The sequence below is a fragment of the Papaver somniferum genome, chromosome 1 (assembly GCF_003573695.1).
Source record: "Papaver somniferum cultivar HN1 chromosome 1, ASM357369v1, whole genome shotgun sequence".
Taxonomy (NCBI): domain Eukaryota; kingdom Viridiplantae; phylum Streptophyta; class Magnoliopsida; order Ranunculales; family Papaveraceae; genus Papaver; species Papaver somniferum.
Genome location: NC_039358.1, coordinates 201,060,026 through 201,081,777, shown reverse-complemented (window position 1 = coordinate 201,081,777; position 21,752 = coordinate 201,060,026). Strand labels below are relative to the sequence as shown.

Here is a 21,752-nt window from a genome sequence, read left to right as displayed (position 1 = left end):
CACGCCAATTAAAAAATACATCGCCACGGAACGGGCCGAAACCCCGCGATCGCCAAATCAAAAATACATCTCCACGGGGCGGGATGAAGACCCGCGCACACCAAGGTAAAAAAAAATATATGCCCGGTGCGCATCACGGGCACAAATCTAGTATAGCCTTAAAGGCACAGTCGACTTACGTTTGAGTAGTGTCCTAGGCGAATTTAAAATTGGAGGCCTTTATGTGATATAAGGTCAAGAGTAGAGGAAAAATTTTAATTTGGGAGATAAATTTATACACTATCATTAGTTTGAGTAGTGTCGGCCACCATCTATGTCCGACACGTGGCGAGCCTATTTCGTGTATCCACAGTTTCAGGGGATACTTCAATGAGATACGATACATGTTGGAGAAAAGGGATTGTCATAAGCTTCGAATTCAATAAAATTCTTTGATGACTTATGTAATGAGTTGGGCCTTATTGAATTGACTTTTACTGATACGAAGTATACTTGGAGTAGACCACCTAACAAGAAGAGAAAAATTGACTGTTTTCTTTTCTCGTCGGAATGGGAAGATCATTTTCCAAATATCAACTTCAAGCGACTTGAAAGACCTTTTTCGGGTCACTTTCCCATTCAGTTATGCTCAAAGGACCAGGATTTGGTTTCGATTTTAATTAGCTTGCTTGAAGGAACTAACATAATTTATTTAATGAAAGAATGGTGTGAATCTTTTTTCTTTTGTAGGTACGTCGGGTGAATGTTTATCAAAGAAGTTACATGATTTCAAGAAGAAATTGAAGGTGTGAAATCGAGACGTCTTTGGAAACTTTGAAAGGGAAATTGACTTGGCACTCACCAAGATTAAGGAGTTAGATGAACCAGATGATGAAAGGGGTCTGACCGAAGGTGAAGAAGACATGGTTGTGACCGCTAAAGTGGAGTTTGATGTGGCTCATCGTCGTCAAAGCATAATGATGCGGCAAAAGTCAAGAATTAAATACTTTCGAGATGGAGATAGAAACACCAAAAAATTTCATCGAGTAGTGGGGGTCATAGAGCTTTTAACAACATCAGTAACCTTCGTATAAATGGTCGATGGACCGGAAACAAAGAAGAAATCAAGTTGGGTATCGCAAATCATTTTGAGTTAACGTTTAAAGAAATTTCAAATAATTGACTAAGAATCAAAAATATGTGTCTAAAGCGTATTGATGAGAATGCAAGCATATGGTTGGCCAGGTCGTTTAATGAAGAAGAAGTTATGAATGCAATTAAATATTTGTGAATTGATCGTGCTTCGGGTCCGGAATGGGATTCCTTATGATGTTCTTCCTTGTTTGTAGGTATTTCCTAAAATATGATTTAATGAAGGTTTTCGAAGAATTTCATGACGATAATATTCTTCATTCGTCTTTGAAATATTTTATTGCGCTTATCCCTAAGAAGGCTGGTGTAGAAGAAGTAAAAGACTTTCGGCATATTAGTCTTATTGGGAGTGTGTACAAAATCATTTCAAAAGTATTTGCGGAGCGTTTAAAGGTATACCTTCCTACTCCAATCTCAACAACTCAATCTAGTTTCATTAAAGGAAGAAAGCAAATTCTTGATATAGTTTTGATAGCAACCAAATGTGTAGATTTCTAGACTTCGTCAAAAATTACCAGAGTTGGTTTGCAAGATTGATTTCGAAAAGGCGTTTGATAATGTGAATTGGAATTTTTAAAATGAAGTTTTGTTCAAAATGGGGTTTGGTGGTGTTTGGAGGGATTGTATTAGAAATTGTTTAACATTCTCAAAGTTCTCGGTTCTCGTAAATGGATCGTCTTTCGGTTACATCGGTAATAAAAAGGTACTTCGTCAAGGAGACCCCCTTTCTCCTTTTCTCTTTATTATTGTTGGTGAAATCTTAAGTTGTATGTTGAACAAAGCACAAGAACATGATCAGATCTCGGATTTTTCCGTCAAAGAAGGGGGAACAAAAATAAATCACTTGTAATTTGACGATGATACTATGATTTTTCTTGATGCTAAGAGAGAACAAGTTGATTACCTTCTTCTTTGTTTAAAGTTAACTTCGGGTTTGAAGATAAATTTCTCGAAAAGTAGCTTGTTTGGAGTAGTTGTGGAGGAGGAAGTTGAAAATTATGCTAACATGCTAGGATGCAAGTATACAAGTTTTTCTAGCATATATCTTGGCCTACCTTTGGGAGACAAGGTAGAACGCACTCAAAAATGGTAAAAGCCACTTGAAATATGTGGGTAAAGAGTTATTTCTTGGAATCGAAAAACAATAGCAAGAGGAGGTAAGTTAACTCTCATCAAAAGCGTTTTAGTTAGTCTACCCATTTATTATCTCTGTAATTTTCTTGCTCATTGTTCCATAACTAAGAAAATTGATAGAGTTTTGAGAAATTTCTTATGGGATAATCAAAATAAATAAATAAAAGAACTCACGATATTGGTTGGAAATTGTCTTCAAAACCGAAAGAGAAAGGTGGTTTTGGTATAAGAAGATCTAAGCAAGTGAACTCGGCTTTGCTAAAAAAATAGTGGTGGCGCTTTGGCGTAGAGATTGAAAATTTTGGAGAAGATCATAGTTGAAATATTTGGTGAAACAGTTATCGGTTGGTAAACTCTCCAACCTAAAGGATCGAAAGGTGGTAGCTTGTGGTTTAATATCTATAAAGAGCTTGAAGATTTCAATAAAATTATTAGATTCAAGATTGGAGTGGGTGAGGAAACTAGATTTTGGAAAGATTCTTGGCTTTGTGAAGAAAGATTGTGTGAAATGTTTCCTTTGGCTTATGAAGATTCAGGGACCAAGGAGTTTGTGATGGCTAGTATGTATGAAGTTAGAGAAGATGGTGTAAGGTGGGTGTTTATGTCTAGGCAAAGATACTCTCAAACCATTACAAGTGAAGTGTTATCTATATCAAATCTTCTCTCTTCCATATATATTCAAGAAGGGGTTATGGATACTCGAATTTGGATTGGTAGTAATCATGGTGAATATACGGTTAAGGATGGATGTAAAGACAACGACGATCAAGTTGAGCCGGATTATCCAATGTTGTATGGAGTAATGAGTACCCTCACAAAATGAATTTTTTTTCTTAGGAAAATATTGTGATATCTTTATCTAATTTATTATACCGGCTTCCGTAAATTTTTATGTTCTTTTACTTAGTTAGCCTAATTTCCTTTCGGTTCCCCTTTTTTGTTCAGGTTGTATCATTGGGTTAAAACACCCCTCCTAAATGTTTTTTTTCTATAAAATTTCTATTTGACCCGTTAAAAAGAAGGAAGGAAAAAAAATAGGCTTCAAGCTTTTGAGTTGGATATGGGGCCGGTGGTGCTGAAAGACTTGATGAAACTCACCAATCACCATCCAAAACCGAAACATTCATGTGCACAAGTAATTGAACCTCAATAATCTATACTTTCTGTTCCAACTGCTACTACCACTCATTCAAGAAACCCAGATATGGTAACATTATGCCAACTATAGTTAATTATCCCATTTCATGGCTTAATGCAAATCTTTATTTGGAGAATGGTCCATAATGGGTTAGGCTGCCGTGATTCAATGAGAAAAATAATTAGCAATATTGACTTTAACTGCTGTTATCCCATGGAGGATTCGTCGAAGTACTCCTACATCAAACAAGATGCCAACGACATGGCACATGATCTCGCATAGCATGAATTACATCCACACTGTGTGGGTCTCTCCAAATCTCCCCTCGTGTATCACTTCTCTTTCTTTATTTCTTTATTTTTTTGAAGCACCTGTATCACTTCCCGAACAGGAGCCTGTGTTGTTTTTTGATTTCTTTGTTTTTGGCCATCAAAAAAAAAAAACTAGCTCTTGAATTAAGAGTGATATTGTATTACTCATGAATATTGCCTAAGTTGATCAATCCAAACACGTTATTTTATGAAATTTTATTCAATTTTAATTAAGTTCAAGAACAAAATTACATGTCTCAATAACTGGAGAATTATCATTTCACCATACGAATAATGGCAAGAGAGATTTTAGTAAGCTGAACGAAATCACCATTTATTATGGTCATTCTTGAGCGCACACCACTTTTCTTAAAAGTTTTTTCACAACCATTTCCAGCACCCATTGTAAGCCTCATGAACTTATTAGTTGTACCATAATCTTTAGCTTCAAAACCTTCGATAGCATCATTAACAAAATCTGTACTAACCGCATACCCCAAATAACAAGTCTCTAGAGGCTCTACATATGGCTTTAGATTTGGTCCTTGTTTTCCCCCTTCCAAGATTTTATAGATATTCGATTGAATAGAAGTTGCATTTTGTAGACATTTTTGAATCGATATTTCTCCAACCCCAAAAGGTTAGCATCTTTACTTGCAGGGTTTTTTAGAAAAAGATGCAACACAAAAATCATACTTTAGTCGTGGATCACTTTTGGATGCACTCCTACATACATCAATGATCAAATCACCATTTACGTAATGATTATCAAAGCAGCTGGAAAGAAAAAAAATGAAGATCGGAAAGAGGGACAGTAATGAGAATGTTGGAGAACTCATGTTTTGCTTTAGAAGTGTTTTTAGAAAAGACTTTGTAATGTTCTTCCAAGTCATGATTATATTCATTCATTTTTATAGATTAGAGTTGATGCAGCCTCCATGCAGGAGAGAGCCAGAGACTTGATAATATTTTTGGGAATCAAACATTAAAGGGTCATTAAGATGATGATTTTGGGGAATATTAAATAGTAATAAGGTGATATTTTTTTGGATTTGACCAAATCTTGTGTCATAGGATACTGGATGTTTTCCATTAATAAAAATTTAAGGGATTTTTGCAAAAATAGAACCCGCAATTTTGGGACACTTTTTCCAATCGGGGATATAAATTACGAACCTCATCCAATATTATATGTTAAGGGGTGTGTTTTTTTTTTCTGTGTGTGTAGGTTGGGGGAATACTAAAATACCCTTTAGGTTCATGCCTTCCATCTAAATTAAAATTAAAATCAAACTCCGACAAGTTCTTAAACATATGTTAAATTGAATTGTTGTTGAGCAACAAGAAGAAAAAGAAATAGCTTCATTGAGAAGGTACATGATACCAAATCTTATTTAAAGTGTTGTTGTTGTTTTAAAACTCCGTCTGGGTTAGAATCATAAAATGAAACTTTTTAGTAAAAATTTCAATCTGGTCCCGGAAATTTGTTCATGATGAATACCATGCCGATATCTTGTGCTGGCATGGCTTTTAGAATGAATACCATGTCGGGACCAACATAGCAAAGAAAGTTCATCCCAATACTTGTTTTTGCCGGCATGATCGATATCCCAAGTGTACCGTGTCGATTTGAGGACAAAAACATATAAAAAAAATTTGTATGAAATAGTAAGTTACAATGTACATTGCCGGCACTACTAACGGCACGCTCGATAATGAACATTCTGTGCCGATAGTGTACTTACAATTTCAAAATTGGGGGGTATTTTTTATCGTCCTGGTAAAAGTATGAATACCATGCCGATTTGGTACCTTCCGGCATGATATTCATGCTTTTACCATACTGACACTGAGTTTCCCAGGTGCAACAATGACGAATTTAATGAAAAAAATCAAATTGAATATATTTTAATGAAAAAAAAATCAAATTTAAATACTTTAATACTTATAAATGAGTAATTGGAACACTTGTATGTTCAGCTTGTTTACTTTCCTGGATTGGTTCTGATCATCTAAACTTTCATGATCATGAATATCTTTATTTGACGTTGTTGCATCAATAGATTCAACAATAATGATTTATTCTAATTATTATCAAACTAATCTATTAACTTAACTAATTATATTTAACTACTAAACATGATTAGTGAAGGTTTGATTAGGAATTATATAAATTACCCGGATAGATGGTGTCCTTAATTTACTAGTTAAATCTTTTTATCGTTTTCTTATATCCCCAATTTCTTTTAGTATCCTCCAATTGTACGTTCCAAAAATAGGCATTTTTTATGGTCTACAAAATTAGGCCAGTTTTTTTAATTGTCATAAAACTATGTCTAGTTTGACCAAAAAAGGTGGATGGAATGGTAAGCTCCACGCGGGCAGTTAACATGACTTAGGAATACATATACGCCCTTTGAAACAATGAATTCACTCGGCCTACATTGGGAAGACCATTGCTTGCAGTTCAAATTCTTGTAAAGACTCATGAGAGGACTATTTCCAACTCATCACATTCTTATTTGAAACTAAACACCTCATTTAAGACCATAACCATCATCATTCATCGTGTCAACACCAACAACACAGACGACCACCACTACACCTTCACCAGTTCAATCAATATCCACCAATCCAACGATTATACCAGTGCAACATACAAGTAAGAAGTAACAATCTTAACAATGCATTGAAACTCTATTTCAATCATTGAAACTTTCTTAGAGGATGAAATTAGTCGTTTTCACACACTATTAGCATCAAAGAGATTTTCAAGTTATTGAAATAATCATAACGAAACGTTTCAAGTCTACACCAAATGTGTGTATCACATAAACCATGTAAGATGTTACTCGGAAATTCTCACATGATCATCTTTTGACTTTTGTCAAGAATATAAGATGAACTTGGTTGAAGCGAAATCTTACCAACACATATTTTGAGAAATAGATGAGCGAGTTATACTCAGCTCGAAGTCTCAAATGTGTATAAACGAAAACTATCATAATACGACTTTTGCCTCAATATAGCAGATAGAGTAGAAATAGACTTTCCATGTGATGGATGAGTTTCAGTCTTCACATACCTTTTTTAGATGAAGTTCCACAATCTCTCCTTAGTAGTTCTTCGTCTTCAAATGATGAACGTCGTGAAGTCTAAAGCTCAACTACACTAAATTATCCTAGTCCGAGACGTCATTATAAGTAGACTAGAAATCAAGACTTACAGTCTTGATCACTAACATTGACAAACAACCTTGAGATAGCAACGCTTGAGAGATCGACCGACAAGTTCTCTAAAGTAATTACTTGATGAGTTATGTGGTGCAACTGTTTTCTCTAAAGTGTACATGCGCTCAGCCTATAACCAAATTCGATTACATGATCTTGGCATGCATAAATCAGCTTTTAGAACACATGATGGCCATTATGAGTTTTTGGTCATGCCATTTGGTTTGTCAAATGCTCCTGCGACGTTTCAAAGTCTGATGAATGATATATTTCATCCTTACCTTGGAAAGTTTGTTTAGGTATTTTTCAACAACATATTGGTTTGTAGCAAATCTTTATCTGAACATGTTAAATATTTGAAGATAGTTTTTAAGGTGTTAAGATCGCACCAGCTGTTTCGTAAAGATTCAAAATGCGAATTTGCAAAGACATCTATTGGTTATCTTGGACTTGGTTTCGGCTAAGGGAGTTGCAGTGTACAATGGAAAATTTTCTATTTTCAAAAATTGTCTTATTCCAACTACAGTTAAGGATCTTCGTGGTTTCTTGGGTTTAGCTGGTTAAGTTTGTCACACTACGACACTATATATAAGTTCTCCATTAACTAAGTTGTTAAAACATAATGCTTTTGCTTGGAATGACGAAGATACAGTGGTGTTTAATTTATTAACAGAAGCCTTAACAAGTACACATGTGTTAGCATTACCAGATTTCTCGAAATAATTTTGCTTAGAATGTGATGCTTCTGGTACTGGTTTATGATCTTTATTAATGCAAGAAAACATACCCATTGCACTCTTCAGTAAACCACTCTCGGGTAAGAATTTAAATCTTTATGTTTATGACAAGGAAATGTTGTCTATAGTATCAGCAGTTCAGAAGTGGCGGCACTATATTCTTGGTCGGAATTTTAATGTTTATATAGACCATCGTAGTCTTAAATATTTTATGGAGCAGCGGTTATCTTCAATTGAACAACAAAAGTGGTTTTACAAACTATTGGGTTATGATTATGAGATAATCTATCTATGTGGTGCAGCAAATAAAGTTGTTGATGCGTTATCTCGCATAGCTAATCTACTGGAAATTACTGCTCCAATATTTTTTTAGCATTGATGATATTATCAATGAGTGTCACATGATGCTGAATTAAGCATTCTTATAGAAAACTTGAAGAATAAAGCAGATTATAAAGCTCATTATTCTTATGATGCTGGGATTCTACGTTACAATGGACGCAGTGTCGTAGTACCTACTTCTGATTGTTGTTCTAAACCACTTAAGGAGTTTCATTCATCTCCTTTGGGAGGTCATTTAGGGTACTTACTTACTTCTAAACGTATACAACTCAATTTCTACTGGAAGGATATGAAGTATGCAATCAAAGAATTTATTAAGAGTTGCGACATTTGCCAACATAATAAATCTGAGTCAATTATTCCTCAAGGGCATTTATAACCATTTCCAATTCTTATTGATGTGTGGATAGATATCTCCATGGACTTTGTTGATGGATTTTGAGTCTCCAATCGTAAAAGATTTATATTAGTGGTGGTATATCGATTGACAAAATATGCACACTTTATAGCACTATCACATCCTTACGTTGCTGCCAAGATTGCTGACATTTTTGTATGTGAAATCGTGCGTAGATTTTTTCTCTTTACAAGACACTCTGTTGTGCCAAAGTTCAGCATATCATCCTCAAACATATGGACATACTGAGGTAACCAATAGAACTTTGGAATGTTACTTACGCTTCTTTGCTGGAATAAAACCTAAGGATTGGAAAAATTGGCTACCATGGGATGAATGGTGGTACAATACGAGTTATTATTCAGCAATCAAGATGACTCATTATCAAGCTATTTACAGTCGAATTCCACCAACAATTTTGACCTATATTTCAGGATCAACTTATGTGCATGTTGTGGATGAAATTTTAAAGGCTCGAGATCATACTTACTCAATCTAGAATGAAGACATATGTTGATGCTCACAGAACTGAACGTACATTTTCAATTAATGATTGGGTTTTTCTAAGATTGCAGTCCTATCGTCAAACATCCATAGCTAATCCATCTTATACTAAGTTTTCTCCCGATTTTATGACCCTTTTTGTTGTTGAGAAGATTGGGTCAGTCACATATAGATTGGAATTACCAATTACTAGTAAGATTCATCCAGTATCTCATGTTTCACAGCTGAAACTGAGACTTAGATCTTCAATTGTTGTTGATACACAATTTCCTACTACTTTGGACTATACATCTTGGGAACCTGAGTCAGTTTGGAGCGCGAAATGTTTAAGAAAGAAAATGCAGTTGGAAAGAAATGACTAGTGAAATGGAAAGATCATCCTAATGAAGAAGCAACTTGGGAGGATGTTGATGGTATTCTTGCTCGATTTTTCCATACTTTGAGGCTTGAGAACAAGCCATTTTTCAGGCGCAGTGGGATGTTAGGATACCTTCTGATAGACACATTTTCTGTCTAAATTGTCCTCAATATTTGTATTGTTGGAACTCGATTTTTGTACTAATATTGTGATTTTATGTTTGTGTAGGGTTTTTTGAGAAATACACTGTGTGGGAAAAGTTGCTAGAAAAGTCTTATTTGGACCCCCTGGAGGAAAATACTAAAGGCACCCTCATCTTGGATAAGGGGCACCTCAATTACTAAAGGGAATCCCATTTCCAGGGCATTAATATTGGCACCCCATCAGAGGATAAGGGGAGGTCTTCTTCAAGAATTCAAATTCAAGTTCTGGCGGGAATTATTTTTACAGCGTAGCATATTTTAGGCTTTGATTTTGGAACGATTATGGAGATATTCAATCGCTGAGTTCTCTTGGGTTAGGCTTGAATGGACTAAACAGGGCGTGTATGGGTGTTTTATTCGATCAACTTGGGCTGGATTTTAGTATGAAGTGAAACAGGGAAAGTTAGCCTTCACTGGCGCGCGAAGATTTCTGCATGATTTCGAGAGAGTTTTTGTTGGATATTCTCGCTGGATAAGATTGTTTGGGCCTGGTTCGGTCAAACAGGGATGGTAGTACATTTGATTATTATTCTTTTATTCTTTTTTGAAACTTAATTAGGATTTTGTTGTTGTAAATTTTCGTTTTATTTTTTGGACATTTTTTTTTATTTTTCACTTTTTGGACATTATTCTTAAACCCTAAGGAAGGGGAAAATTAAATATAAACTGCACAGGGAAGGACGACAGTTACGATACTGTCTCGGCCCCTCGGGTTCGTACACTGACATAGGAGTCGGTGGCCTGAGTCAACTTCAACGGTTCATCCCCCGTCTGGAACGGGAGGTAAGAATTCTAAACACCCGTGAATCCACTGTCAGCGGGTTTACTGGATGATTTTGTTTGCATATATATTGAGGTCTGAATACGGTTTAATTTCTAGTAAAGGGCAAGGCCTAGCCAAATTTAGATAAGGACTAGGATTTCATCACCGTTTCATTCTTGCCCGCCTTGGGAACACGTAACCTACGCGAACCTAAGCCTTAAAATTTTACTAGAACGAGACCGACAGGGTAACGAGGTTAATAGGAAAGTCGTTCGAAATATATTGGTTGCTCTATTAATCATACTTCGAAGTTCATGATGGTTAATGTAAGTTGAGTGTGTCGCGTTGTAACCTACGTGAATATTTTTCCAGTGAGTCCTAGGTGTCAAAGCTCCATTGAGCTTCCGTTGTCTCTATTAAACTTACTTTAACTCAGATTGATTCCAGAGGGGTTTGCTGAACTTGTAAAAAATGCCTTTCGAAAGAGTAGAAGCTGGTCTAGAAACAATCTAATGGATGCATCATGCTTTTTGTTTGCTAGATAAAATAGGCTTGTTGTGGTCGACTCAGCCTTGTTTGTGTTTGTGTAGAATTCCCTTGCAGTTAGGATGTCAAACTTGTATTATAATAGCAATTAGAATGAATATGATTATCCAACTGAACAATATGGACATTATTCTTTTTATGACCATAGTGTGAACAGTGGTTGGGAATGCCAACCTTTTGAAGGTTATGGGTCATACCATGGTGAGCCCAATTACTATCCACATGTGCATCAGTCATACGAGCAAGAAGGTTATAGTACTAGTTATTTGTCTCTAGAGGATACAATCAAACTATTGAAAAGTAGTCATTTTTATGATCCATCTGTTCCTATTCCTTCTCTAGAAGAGTCCCTCAGGGGTTTAGCTGAGTCGACACGTAAGTTAGCTGAATCGACATGTAAGTTAGCTGAGGTGAATAACGTAGTTATGGACGAAAGAACTGCAACAGCGATTGAATCTTCTCTCGAAGATATCCTCAATAGGTTAACTGAAAACTTAGAGCCAACACTAAGGGAACTTTCTTTAGAAGAGACCCTTGATAGGATAGCTGAGTCGACACGTAGACTTGATTTAGAGACGAACGAACATATTGCTCGAAATAACTTGAATTTCCAATATAGTGTTTCCAATAACACTCTTGAAAATAATGATAGTTTTTATTCACATAATCATGATAGTGAGGTTAGAATTGAAGACACTACTTTAGATAAGGTTCAGCCATTTTCATGTTATTATAATTATAATGAGGATAGTGTTGATGAAGAATCATACATATGTAGGCATAGTGATCAGGAAATGGTTGCTCCAGATGAGCTTCATAAGGATAATATTATTTCTGGTCCAAATCCCGATAATTTTAATGATTATTCACCTATTCAAAAGGATGTGTATTTTACAAGAGATACCATCGTTTTAGACGATGTAGTTCATGATCCTTTAGCCAGCAGTGTGTTGGATAATCCATTAGCTGATGTGCCTATCAGTGAATCGGAGAAAGTAACTATGATTAACTCCTTAGCTAATGAGCCTTTACTAGAAAATTTTGCTGATAATCCTTTATATGATTGTGATGATGGTTTAGAGGAAAAGTTTATTCTGAGGATATTGTTTGGAGTCTAGCGATTTAGAAACATTAGTCTTAGACAAAGAAGATAGACTCATAGAGAGTTCAAATATGAGTGAGGATGCACCTCCAGATTATAACTTAGAAGAATCAATTGATCATTTTCAATAATCTGATGATTTAGAAATTGTGACTAGTCTTCCTAAAGACACTGAAAACTCTAAGTTTGGGGGTGATTATCATTCTCCATGTGCCTTACCTTTAACTCTCAGAGATTTCCCTCGCGTAGGACTTGACATTTGTACCTCAACCATTTTAAAAGATTATCTTCATTCACATTTTCCTGAACCTGGTTATGTCCATAGAGAAGTTCAGTTGTTAGAAACCCATCCTCTAGTTGATGTGGTTAACCCATGCTATGATACCAAGATTGACTTTGTTTTCCCACCGAAAACCTTTCTTCCAATTATGGAAACATATGAGTTTCAGATGTGTCAGTTATTAAGTTTTGAGACTAAACCTAATTACTTCAGGAGATTAGGGTCGACACATTTGCTTAAGAATGACCACCACTGTGGTCAACTATGTGAGTCAAATCTGATTGACTTAGAGGAACCCCAATCATTCAGGTTATTGTTATGTGCTTCTAAGTTCTTAGTTAAGTATTTCCATACTTTACAACCTCATCTTCTGGATCCTGCCTTTGAGGAAATCCATACGTTGAAAACTTTTTATCTAGACCTTTTTATCTAGACCTTTTTATAGAGCCTGAACCTGAACCATAACTTGATGTAGCTGTCTTGAATAAAAGAGTAGATAAGGGTATGTTCATCTTTTTGGTCAATTCCAATTTCCTCTACTTGTGGTTGTCACTTTTTGCTCTAGATGACCCGCAGTTATTTCGGTTGTTGCTTTATGATTCTACGAGGTGACTAATCTCTTCCAATGTCTAGCTGAAGACATTAAACTTAGATTTTCTTGAGAGGTATCCCTTGCTCATGCAACACGGAGATGGTGGCCTAACACTTGTAGATACTTGGAAATAAATTGCCAAGGGAGATCGATGTTGATACCCAAAATGACCATGTAGGATTTAAGCCCAAATGTGATAACAATAGGGTTAACAGAAAGGTCTAAGGAATGATTTGGATCCAAAGAATAGGAATCCTAATTACCCATTAAGAGAAGCCAAGATAATAAGTGCAAAAGGAAAGACCAAGGTGTCAAGTTAGAAAGGAGGAAAGACCAATTAAAATGACGGATTTTCCTAGAAATTTACAAACATGAAACAAATTAATGTCTTTTGATTTAGAGACGAATGAACGTATTGCTCGAAATAACTTGAATTTCCAATATAGTGTTTCCAATAACACTCTTGAAAATAATGATAGTTTTTATTCACATAATCATGATAGTGAGGTTAGAATTGAAGACACTACTTTAGATAAGGTTCAGCCATTTTCATGTCATTATAATTATAATGAGGATAGTGTTGATGAAGAATCATACATATGTAGGCATAGTGATCAGGAAATGGTTGCTCGAGATGAGCTTCATAAGGATAATATTATTTCTGATCCAAATACCGATAATTTTAATGATTATTCACCTATTCAAAAGGATGTGGATTTTACTAGAGATACCATCGTTTTAGACGATGTAGTTCATGATCCTTTAGCCAGCAGTGTGTTGGATAATCCATTAGCTGATGTGCCTATCAGTGAATCGGAGAAAGTAACTATGATTAACTCCTTAGCTAATGAGCCTTTACTAGAAAATTTTGCTGATAATCCTTTATATGATTGTGATGATGGTTTAGAGGAAAAAGTTTATTCTGAGGATATTGTTTGGAGTCTATTGATTTAGAAACATTAGTCTTAGACAAAGAAGATAGACTCATAGAGAGTTCAAATATGAGTGAGGATGCACCTCCAGATTATAACTTAGAAGAATCAATTGATCATTTTCAATAATCTGATGATTTAGAAATTGTGACTAGTCTTCCTAAAGACACTGAAAACTCTAAGTTTGGGGGTGATTATCATTCTCCATGTGCCTTACCTTTAACTCTCAGAGATTTCCCTCGCGTAGGACTTGACATTTGTGCCTCAACCATTTTACAAGATTATCTTCATTCACATTTTCCTGAACCTAGTTATGTCCATAGAGAAGTTCAGTTGTTAGAAACCCATCCTCTGGTTGATGTGGTTAACCCATGCTATGATACCAAGATTGACTTTGTTTTCCCACCGAAAACCTTTCTTCCAATTGTGGGAACATATGAGTTTCAGATGTGTCAGTTATTAAGTTTTGAGACTAAACCTAATTACTTCAGGAGATTAGGGTCGATACATTTGCTTAAGAATGACCACCACTGTGGTCAACTATGTTGAGTCAAATCTGATTGACTTAGAGGATTCCCAATTATTCAGGTTATTGTTATGTGCTTCTAAGTTCTTAGTTAAGTATTTCCATACTTTACAACCTCATCTCTTCCGGATCCTGCCTTTGAGGAAATCCATACGTTGAAAACTTTTTATCTAGACCTGTTTATAGAGCCTGAACCATAACTTGATGTAGTTGTCTTGAATAAAAGAGTAGATAGGGTATGCTCATCTTTTTGGTCAATTCCAATTTCCTCTACTTGTGGTTGTCACTTTTTGCTCCAGATGACCCGCAGTTATTTCGGTTGCTGCTTTATGATTCTACGAGGTGACTAATCTCTCCAATGTCTAGCTGAAGACATTAAACTTAGCTTTTCTTGAGAGGTATCCCTTGCTCATGCAACACGGAGATGGTGTCCTAACTCTTGTAGATACTTGGAAATAAATTGCCAAGGGAGATCGATGTTGATACCCAAAATGACCATATAGAATTTAGCCCAATATGTTAACAATAGGGTTAACAGAAAGGTCTAAGGAATGATTTGGATCCAAAGAATAGGAATCCTAATTACCCATTAGAGAAGCCAAGATAATAAGTGCAAAAGGAAAGACCAAGGTGTCAAGTTAGAAAGGAGGAAAGGATATGCTTGTAAATACGTTTTAAATGATGGATTTTAGATAAGGCCAATTAAAATGATGGATTTTCCTAGAAATTTACAAACATGAAACAAATTAATGTCTATGATTTAGACATGAAACAAATCTCAGAACCTTTCCTTTTAATTCTGCCTGGTTTTTATGTTGCTTGCAGGACTTTAACCCACTCCTTTCTTCTTTAAGCCAAAATTTAATGCGCTCAACTGCTTAATGAAAATTATTAAGTTCACTACAGCTAGCTCGCATTGTAAACAAACCAAAGAAAGTAGAAGACGAATAAGTCCAGAAGAAAAGAAAATGTTTTAGCACGCTTGTTTGTTTTAGTCGAACGTACGTACTCCGGACTTGTCCCAGTATGATATGAGCCTATCTACGTTGCCGCAACTCAGAAGCGAAACCGTGCCTGGCGCAGCCAATCTGAAGGTTGTACTCGTGCATATATGCGAACCAGTTGTACGTATGTACGCCGATTCTTCAGGGTGCACTTGAATGATTTAATTTTAATTTCAAGCTTCAGAGTGAAGTTTCCAACTACTACCACTGAAATCCTATAAGAACTATAGCCATCTCATTGTGAAATCACAACAGTGTTTTGTTTGTTTGAAATTTAATTGCAAGGAAGGTTCTCATGGCTTCCCCTTCTCCTACTCAATTTGCTGCTGCTCTGGTTGTTCTATGTCTTTTGGTTTTCTCATTTTCCACGACTACATCTTCATCTAAAGTTGCAGTTGCAGTTGCAGTTGCTCCTCCTCAAGTAAATGAGCATACAATCTCAAAATCTTCAGTTGCTGCTTCTGTTGAAAAGGTGTCTTTAACAGTCTACTACAGTTCTCAATCTGTTAGATCTGCAAACTTCATCGCCTACAACCTAATGAAAATTCTCGAAAACGGGCTCATTGATTTTGTTGATCTTAAACTAGTTCCTTTCGGAAAATCTCGTCTATTGAAAAACGGAACAATCCTCTGCGAGGTATTCCTCTCTCGATCCACCTGATTTCTTTCAATAATAATTAATTTATTTCACTTCATAATCACTAATTAATTAAATAAATGGTTGTTTTTTCCCAGCGCGGCTCCAAAGAATGTGAATTGAACAGATTGCAAGCATGTGCCATGAATGTAATTCCTGGTGCCTATAATTACTATTACCCTTTCATATACTGCACGGAGGTGATTGTTTCTGAAGGAAAGACTACCGAGGATTGGTTACAATGCTTAGAGGTCGGAAACCAGTACAAGTATTTACAAATGCTTCACCAATGGATTGGGTGAAAAAGTATTGATCCATCTCCATTTTTCTTGATTGTTTTGTATATTTACATTACATAGTAGCATATTATTGATTAAACTCTTTTCTTATTTACAGCTTCAGTTGCACAATGCGAAAGTGACTGCCTCCCTCAATCCTCATCTAGAATTTGTTCCCTGGGTTACTGTGAACGACCTTCCTATACGCCATGTAATTTGCTCATCACTCTCTCAATCTCTTCTTCGTATTATATATGGTGAGTCTTGATCCGATATTCATTTGCAGGATACTCGAAACTTTATTAGATACGTCTGTAAAGCATACAGAAGAGGTGCTGTTCCTTACGCGTGTAGGGGGGAAATAAGGAGTTAAGGACCAAGTTCTGATGATATCGCTTTGGTTTCTTCGAAAAAAATTGTCTGAAAATAGTTGAATGAATTTGTTCTGAAAAATTAGTTGAATGAAATGCAAGAAATCTTGGAATTATCTTGGTGCTTTAAGTTTCATAGATAGCAGTAGTAATCTTGGTCTAGATCCTGACGAAAATCAAGACTAGTTTCTAACTTTTTCTATTCAAGATGAAGCAAGTTATTTGATAACAGATTTCACTACAAATTTCTGGCAAAAGAATCATATAATTGCAAATACAGCTGAATCAAACTGGTAAGTAAAAGTGACGAAAAATAAAACACGAAAAATGTTCAATAACTCAACCAACTATAGCTTCTTCTTCTACTGGTTCTTTCACTAGCTTCTCTTCAGCATCATCTTTCTTTCCTCTCCTAACTGTTGGTTTTTCTTTCACCGGAACCATCTCGAACCCCAAACGTGCAGAAAGCCTCTCAAGAAGTTCTTGGCAGTCTGTTTCTGGAACCATTACACTTACACTGGACTTCCCTCTCCAACAACCAATAGCTATTGTCGATGCATCCATAGGTTTTGAAGTAGGTTGATCTTCTGCACAGCCATGATGAGCGTTAGAATTTGTATCTAGGTAAACTGATATTACAACAATAGTATCACAGATGTGTGAATACCTGTTTGCAGTACAACAATACAACACCCTAACTTAATCTCCGATGATGCCTTCTCGCCAAATTGAGGATTGACAAAATCTTGAAATTTGATAGACCTGTACTGCAACAGGTGCTTGAAGTCCGCCAAGGATGCACATAGGATTTGCTTGCTGATGTAAGGAAGAAGTAATGGTAATCCTTCAGACGATATACGGTACATGCATTCGGAAGCACTATCTTCTTTTACTGTTTGTCGCTCCTGAAACAACAAAGAAAAATATAAACGGTTAAGGTTCATCCTGAAATAATTATTGCATGCTACTTGGAAGATTTTGTGAACAAGAGGGACTATACTTACAAAGGCCTTTAGACCAATAGATATTATCTTCAGTTGTTGCCCGACTTGAAAATTCAGCTTCATAACATCCTGAACTGACTTTGAAATGTAGTAAATTCTCTTACAACTCTGGAAATCAGTATTTCGCGTCACAAGGTGATCATTCAATGGGAATGAATCACTGATTCCATAGAAATCCTTAATACTACTAAGAACAGTGTCCTCCCGGAAAAAAACAACTGGATCAACACCTCTCCACTTGCCTTGATTTTGCAACCTCCGGTTACCTCCAGCTTTCTTAGTGTCCGTCTCTGCATTCACATTCTCTGTGTGTTCTTTCTCATTTTCTTCTTCGACTACCTCACGAGAATTAAGTCCTGTAGCACCAACCTCTGTTTTTCCATCTGATGATTCCACATTTGATATAGCGGATGGTTCTGCGCTATTAGTTTCTCTGGGTACCTCATCTGATACCTTCAAGGGTAACTTGTGATTCCCGTTTGTTAAAGTTTCCTTCGGTTTGGTGGAACTTGAAACCGCTGCAATATACAAATGGAATCAAACGTAATGAACAGATCGAATTTATACTGCAGTTAAAAGTAAACATACATTAATATAAATGTGATGCTGGTGCATTGCAAGGAAAATACACAATTAACACACTGGGAGGATGTTGACATACGATACGAAGTCTAAGGAATTCATATCTCATTTTTAATATTTTCTAATAATGACCAATAAAATGAAGAGCTTACCAGGAAGAGGGGATACTTTCTGAAGAATTGCAATGAAAAAAGCTCCAGTGTTCTGATCATGGGGCACTATCCTCATGCAACGTTCTAGAGGGAGATCTGAAACCTCCATCTCCAAAGCATCAGTTGGACTCACATATATGCTTGTGTTGATTTCTATTTCATTGCACTTAATTTCGTTCATGATTTGAGTCTATATTTTGTTATAGACAGTACTTTATCATGTGTTTCAATTGGTTGTGCTACCAAATTAATGGTGTTCAAAATCTCCAAAGCATCAGTTGGACTCACAAGGATCTCGGACTGCTCGTTGACATGATCAGAATCTACATTCTCCATGTCATTGTCATTGCTAGGAGGAACCACGTTTTCATCCAACCCTGAAGGAACCACTGTTTCGGCATCAAAGCTTTGACCGGAAGGAAACATGCTTGGCACAATGGCAGTTCTGCGGTACTTAGACACATCTTTGTAAGAAGCTAACCATACACCCTTATCACGGACCTGCCATTTGTCAATCATACATAGTATCAGTTATGGAGCTACATCAACTATCCAGGAATATCTATCTACAGGAGTACATTAAGAGCAATCATAGATATATGAAAATCAACCTTCCAACTCTTAATTCCCGGGCGACGGACCAATTGAGGGAGCTCGGTAGAGACATCAAGAAGTTCAACAGATTCCCCACATCTCCTCAGAATCTGAAGAAAATAAATGGAGATTAGGATGCGTGAGGAGAAAAATGAATTAGGCAAATATAATACGGTAGCAGAAAAAAAACGCCTGTAGCATCTGTAATTTCCTTATAAGTAGCTTCGCCATTACCTCAGCAACCACAGCTTCATTCTCGACGGGATTCATCGAACAGGTTGAGTATACCATTCTTCCACCTACTTTTAGCAAAGCAATACCTGCAATGAACTACAAGAATAAGTCTGGGGAAATATGGAAAAAGTACACTATCAGATTTTTAGTTTGACGGAAGGGAGCATATATACGAATATGAGTTGATGTAGAGAAGATATACATCAGCACAAGCATCTGGTTATATTTATAGTCTTGACACAATGTGATCATAAGCGAGTCTGGAGAAATTGGAATAGCTAGGTAACACTTAGATATGAAACCTTTGATTATCGTACAATTCTTATTGAAGACGATCAGGTGCCAACTATGTAAAACACCCATAAAGCATTAACCTATAAATGGGCCATATTACCGATATGGTTCCCTTGCAAGGTTTGGTTGGATGCGTTACATATTTGCGAAAAGATTAAAAAAAAAACACTGAGAAGGTTGTAAAGAAGCGAATAAATTTCAGTTTTTGGCCATCAAAAAAAAAAAACTAGCTCTTGATTTAAGAGTGATATTGCATTACTCATGAATATTGCCTAAGTTGATCAATCCAAACACGTTATTTTATGAAATTTTATTTAATTTTAATTAAGCTCAAGAACAAAATTACATGTCTCAATAACTGGAGAATTATCTTTTCACCATACGAATAATGGCAAGACAGATTTTAGTAAGCTGAACGAAATCACCATTTATTTTGGTCATTGTTGAGCGCACACCACTTTTCTTAAAAGTTTTTTCACAACCAGTTCCAGCACCCATTGTAAGCCTCATGAACTTATTAGCTGTACCATAATCTTTAGCTTCAAAACCTTCGATAGCATCACTAACAAAATCTGTACTAACCGCATACCCCAAATAACAAGTCTCTAGAGGCTCTACATATGGCTTTAGATCTGGTCCTTGTTTTCCCCCTTCCAAGATTTTATAGATATTCGATTGAATAGAAGTTGCATTTTGTAGACATTTTTGAATCGATATTTCTCCAAGCCCCAAAAGGTTAGCATCTTTACTTGCAGGGTTTTCTAAAAAAGTTGCAACACAAAAATCATACTTTAGTCGTGGATCACTTCTCGATGCACTCCTACATACATCACTGATCAAATCACCATTTACGTAATGATTATCAAAGCAGCTGGAAAGAAAAACAATGAAGATCGGAAAGAGGGACAGTAATGAGAATGTTGGAGGACTCGTGTTTTGTTTTAGAAATGTTTTTAAAAAAGACTTTGTAATGTTCTTCCAAGTCATGATTATATTCATTCATATTTATATATTAGAGTTGCTGAAGCCTCCATGCAGGAGAGAGCCAGAGACTTGATAATATTTTTGGGAATCAAACATTAAAGGGTCATTAAGATGATGATTTTGGGGAATATTAAAGAGTAATAAGGTGATATTTTTTTGGATTTGACCAAATCTTGTGTCATAGGATGTTGGATGTTTTCCATTAATAAAAATTCAAGGGATTTTTACAAAAATAGAACCCGCAATTTTGGGACACTTTTTCCAACCGGGGATATAAATTACGAACCACATCTAATATTCTATGTTAAGGGGTGTGTTTTTTTTCTGTGTGTGTAGGGTGGGGGAATACTAAAATACCCTTTAGGATCATGCCTTCCATCTAAATTAAAATTAAAATTAAACTCCGACAAGTTCTTAAACATAGGTTAAATTGAATTGTTGCTGAGCAACAAGAAGAAAAAGAAATAGCTTCATTGAGAAGGTACATGATACCAAATCTTATTTAAAGTGTTGTTGTTGTTTTAAAACTCCGTCCGGGTTAGAATCATAAAATGAAACTTTTTAGTAAAAATTTCAATATGGTCCCGGAAATTTGTTTATGATGAATATCATGCCGATATCTTGTGCTGGCATGGCTTTTAGAATGAATACCATGTCGGGACCAACATAGCAAAGAAAGTTCATCCCAAAACTTTTTTTTGCCGGCATGATCGATATCCCAAGTGTACCGTGTCGATTTGAGGACAAAAACATATAAAAAAATTTGTATGAAATAGTAAGTTAGAATGTACATTGCCGGCACTACTACCGGCACGCTCGATAATGAACATTTTGTGCCGACAGTGTACTTACAATTTCAAAATTGGGGGATATTTTGTATCGTCCTGGTAAAAGTATGAATACCATGTCGATTTGGTACCTTCCGGCATGGTATTCATTCTTTTACTATGCTGACACTGAGTTTCCCAGGTGCAACAATGACGAATTTAATGAAAAAAATCAAATTGAAATATATTTCAGTGAAAAAAAATCAAATTTAAATACTTTAATACTTATAAATGAGTAATTGGAGCACTTGTATGTTCAGCTTGTTTACTTTCCTGGATTGGTTCTGATCATCTAAACTTTCATGATCATGAATATCTTTATTTGACGTTGTTGCATCAATCGATTCAACAATAATGATTTATTCTAATGATTATCAAACTAATCTATTAACTTAACTAATTATATTTAACTACTAAACATGATTAGTGAGGGTTTGATTAGGAATTATATAAATTACCCGGATAGATGGTGACCTTAATTTACTAGTTAAATCTTTTTATCGTTTTCTTATATCCCCAATTTCTTTTAGTATCCTCCAATTGTACGTTCCAAAAATAGGCATTT

At 35.8% G+C, this 21,752-nt stretch overlaps 1 protein-coding gene and 1 long non-coding RNA gene across 2 annotated transcripts; one reads left to right on the top strand and one right to left on the bottom strand.

Moving 5' to 3' along the window:
* Positions 1-15,390: 15,390 nt before the first annotated feature.
* On the top strand, positions 15,391-16,551 carry LOC113312137. The gene is made up of 4 exons (XR_003341643.1): positions 15,391-15,867; positions 15,966-16,173; positions 16,264-16,356; positions 16,432-16,551. It is a non-coding gene; the product is annotated as an uncharacterized LOC113312137 (long non-coding RNA).
* Positions 16,552-16,665: 114 nt separating this feature from the next.
* On the bottom strand, positions 16,666-20,363 carry LOC113357906 (tRNA (cytosine(34)-C(5))-methyltransferase-like). Its single transcript, XM_026601406.1, has 8 exons — positions 19,832-20,363; positions 19,083-19,168; positions 18,866-18,958; positions 18,519-18,755; positions 18,255-18,363; positions 17,521-18,038; positions 17,184-17,421; positions 16,666-17,103 (listed from the first exon to the last, which is right to left on the bottom strand). The coding sequence occupies exons 1-8, from the start codon at positions 20,361-20,363 to the stop codon at positions 16,856-16,858; spliced, it is 2,061 nt and encodes a 686-aa protein (XP_026457191.1). The 3' UTR covers positions 16,666-16,855.
* Positions 20,364-21,752: the final 1,389 nt, after the last annotated feature.

Bases quoted from the DNA above. Each gene is read 5' to 3' on its own strand.
- LOC113357906 (XM_026601406.1), bottom strand. From the start codon at position 20,363: ATGACTTGGAAGAACATTACAAAGTCTTTTTTAAAAACATTTCTAAAA. The intron at 18,039-18,254 runs GTAAGCTCTTCA...TGTATATTGCAG, and splicing joins GAAAGTATCCCCTCTTCCTG to CGGTTTCAAGTTCCACCAAA. The intron at 17,422-17,520 runs GTAAGTATAGTC...TTGTTGTTTCAG, and splicing joins CTATTGGTCTAAAGGCCTTT to GAGCGACAAACAGTAAAAGA.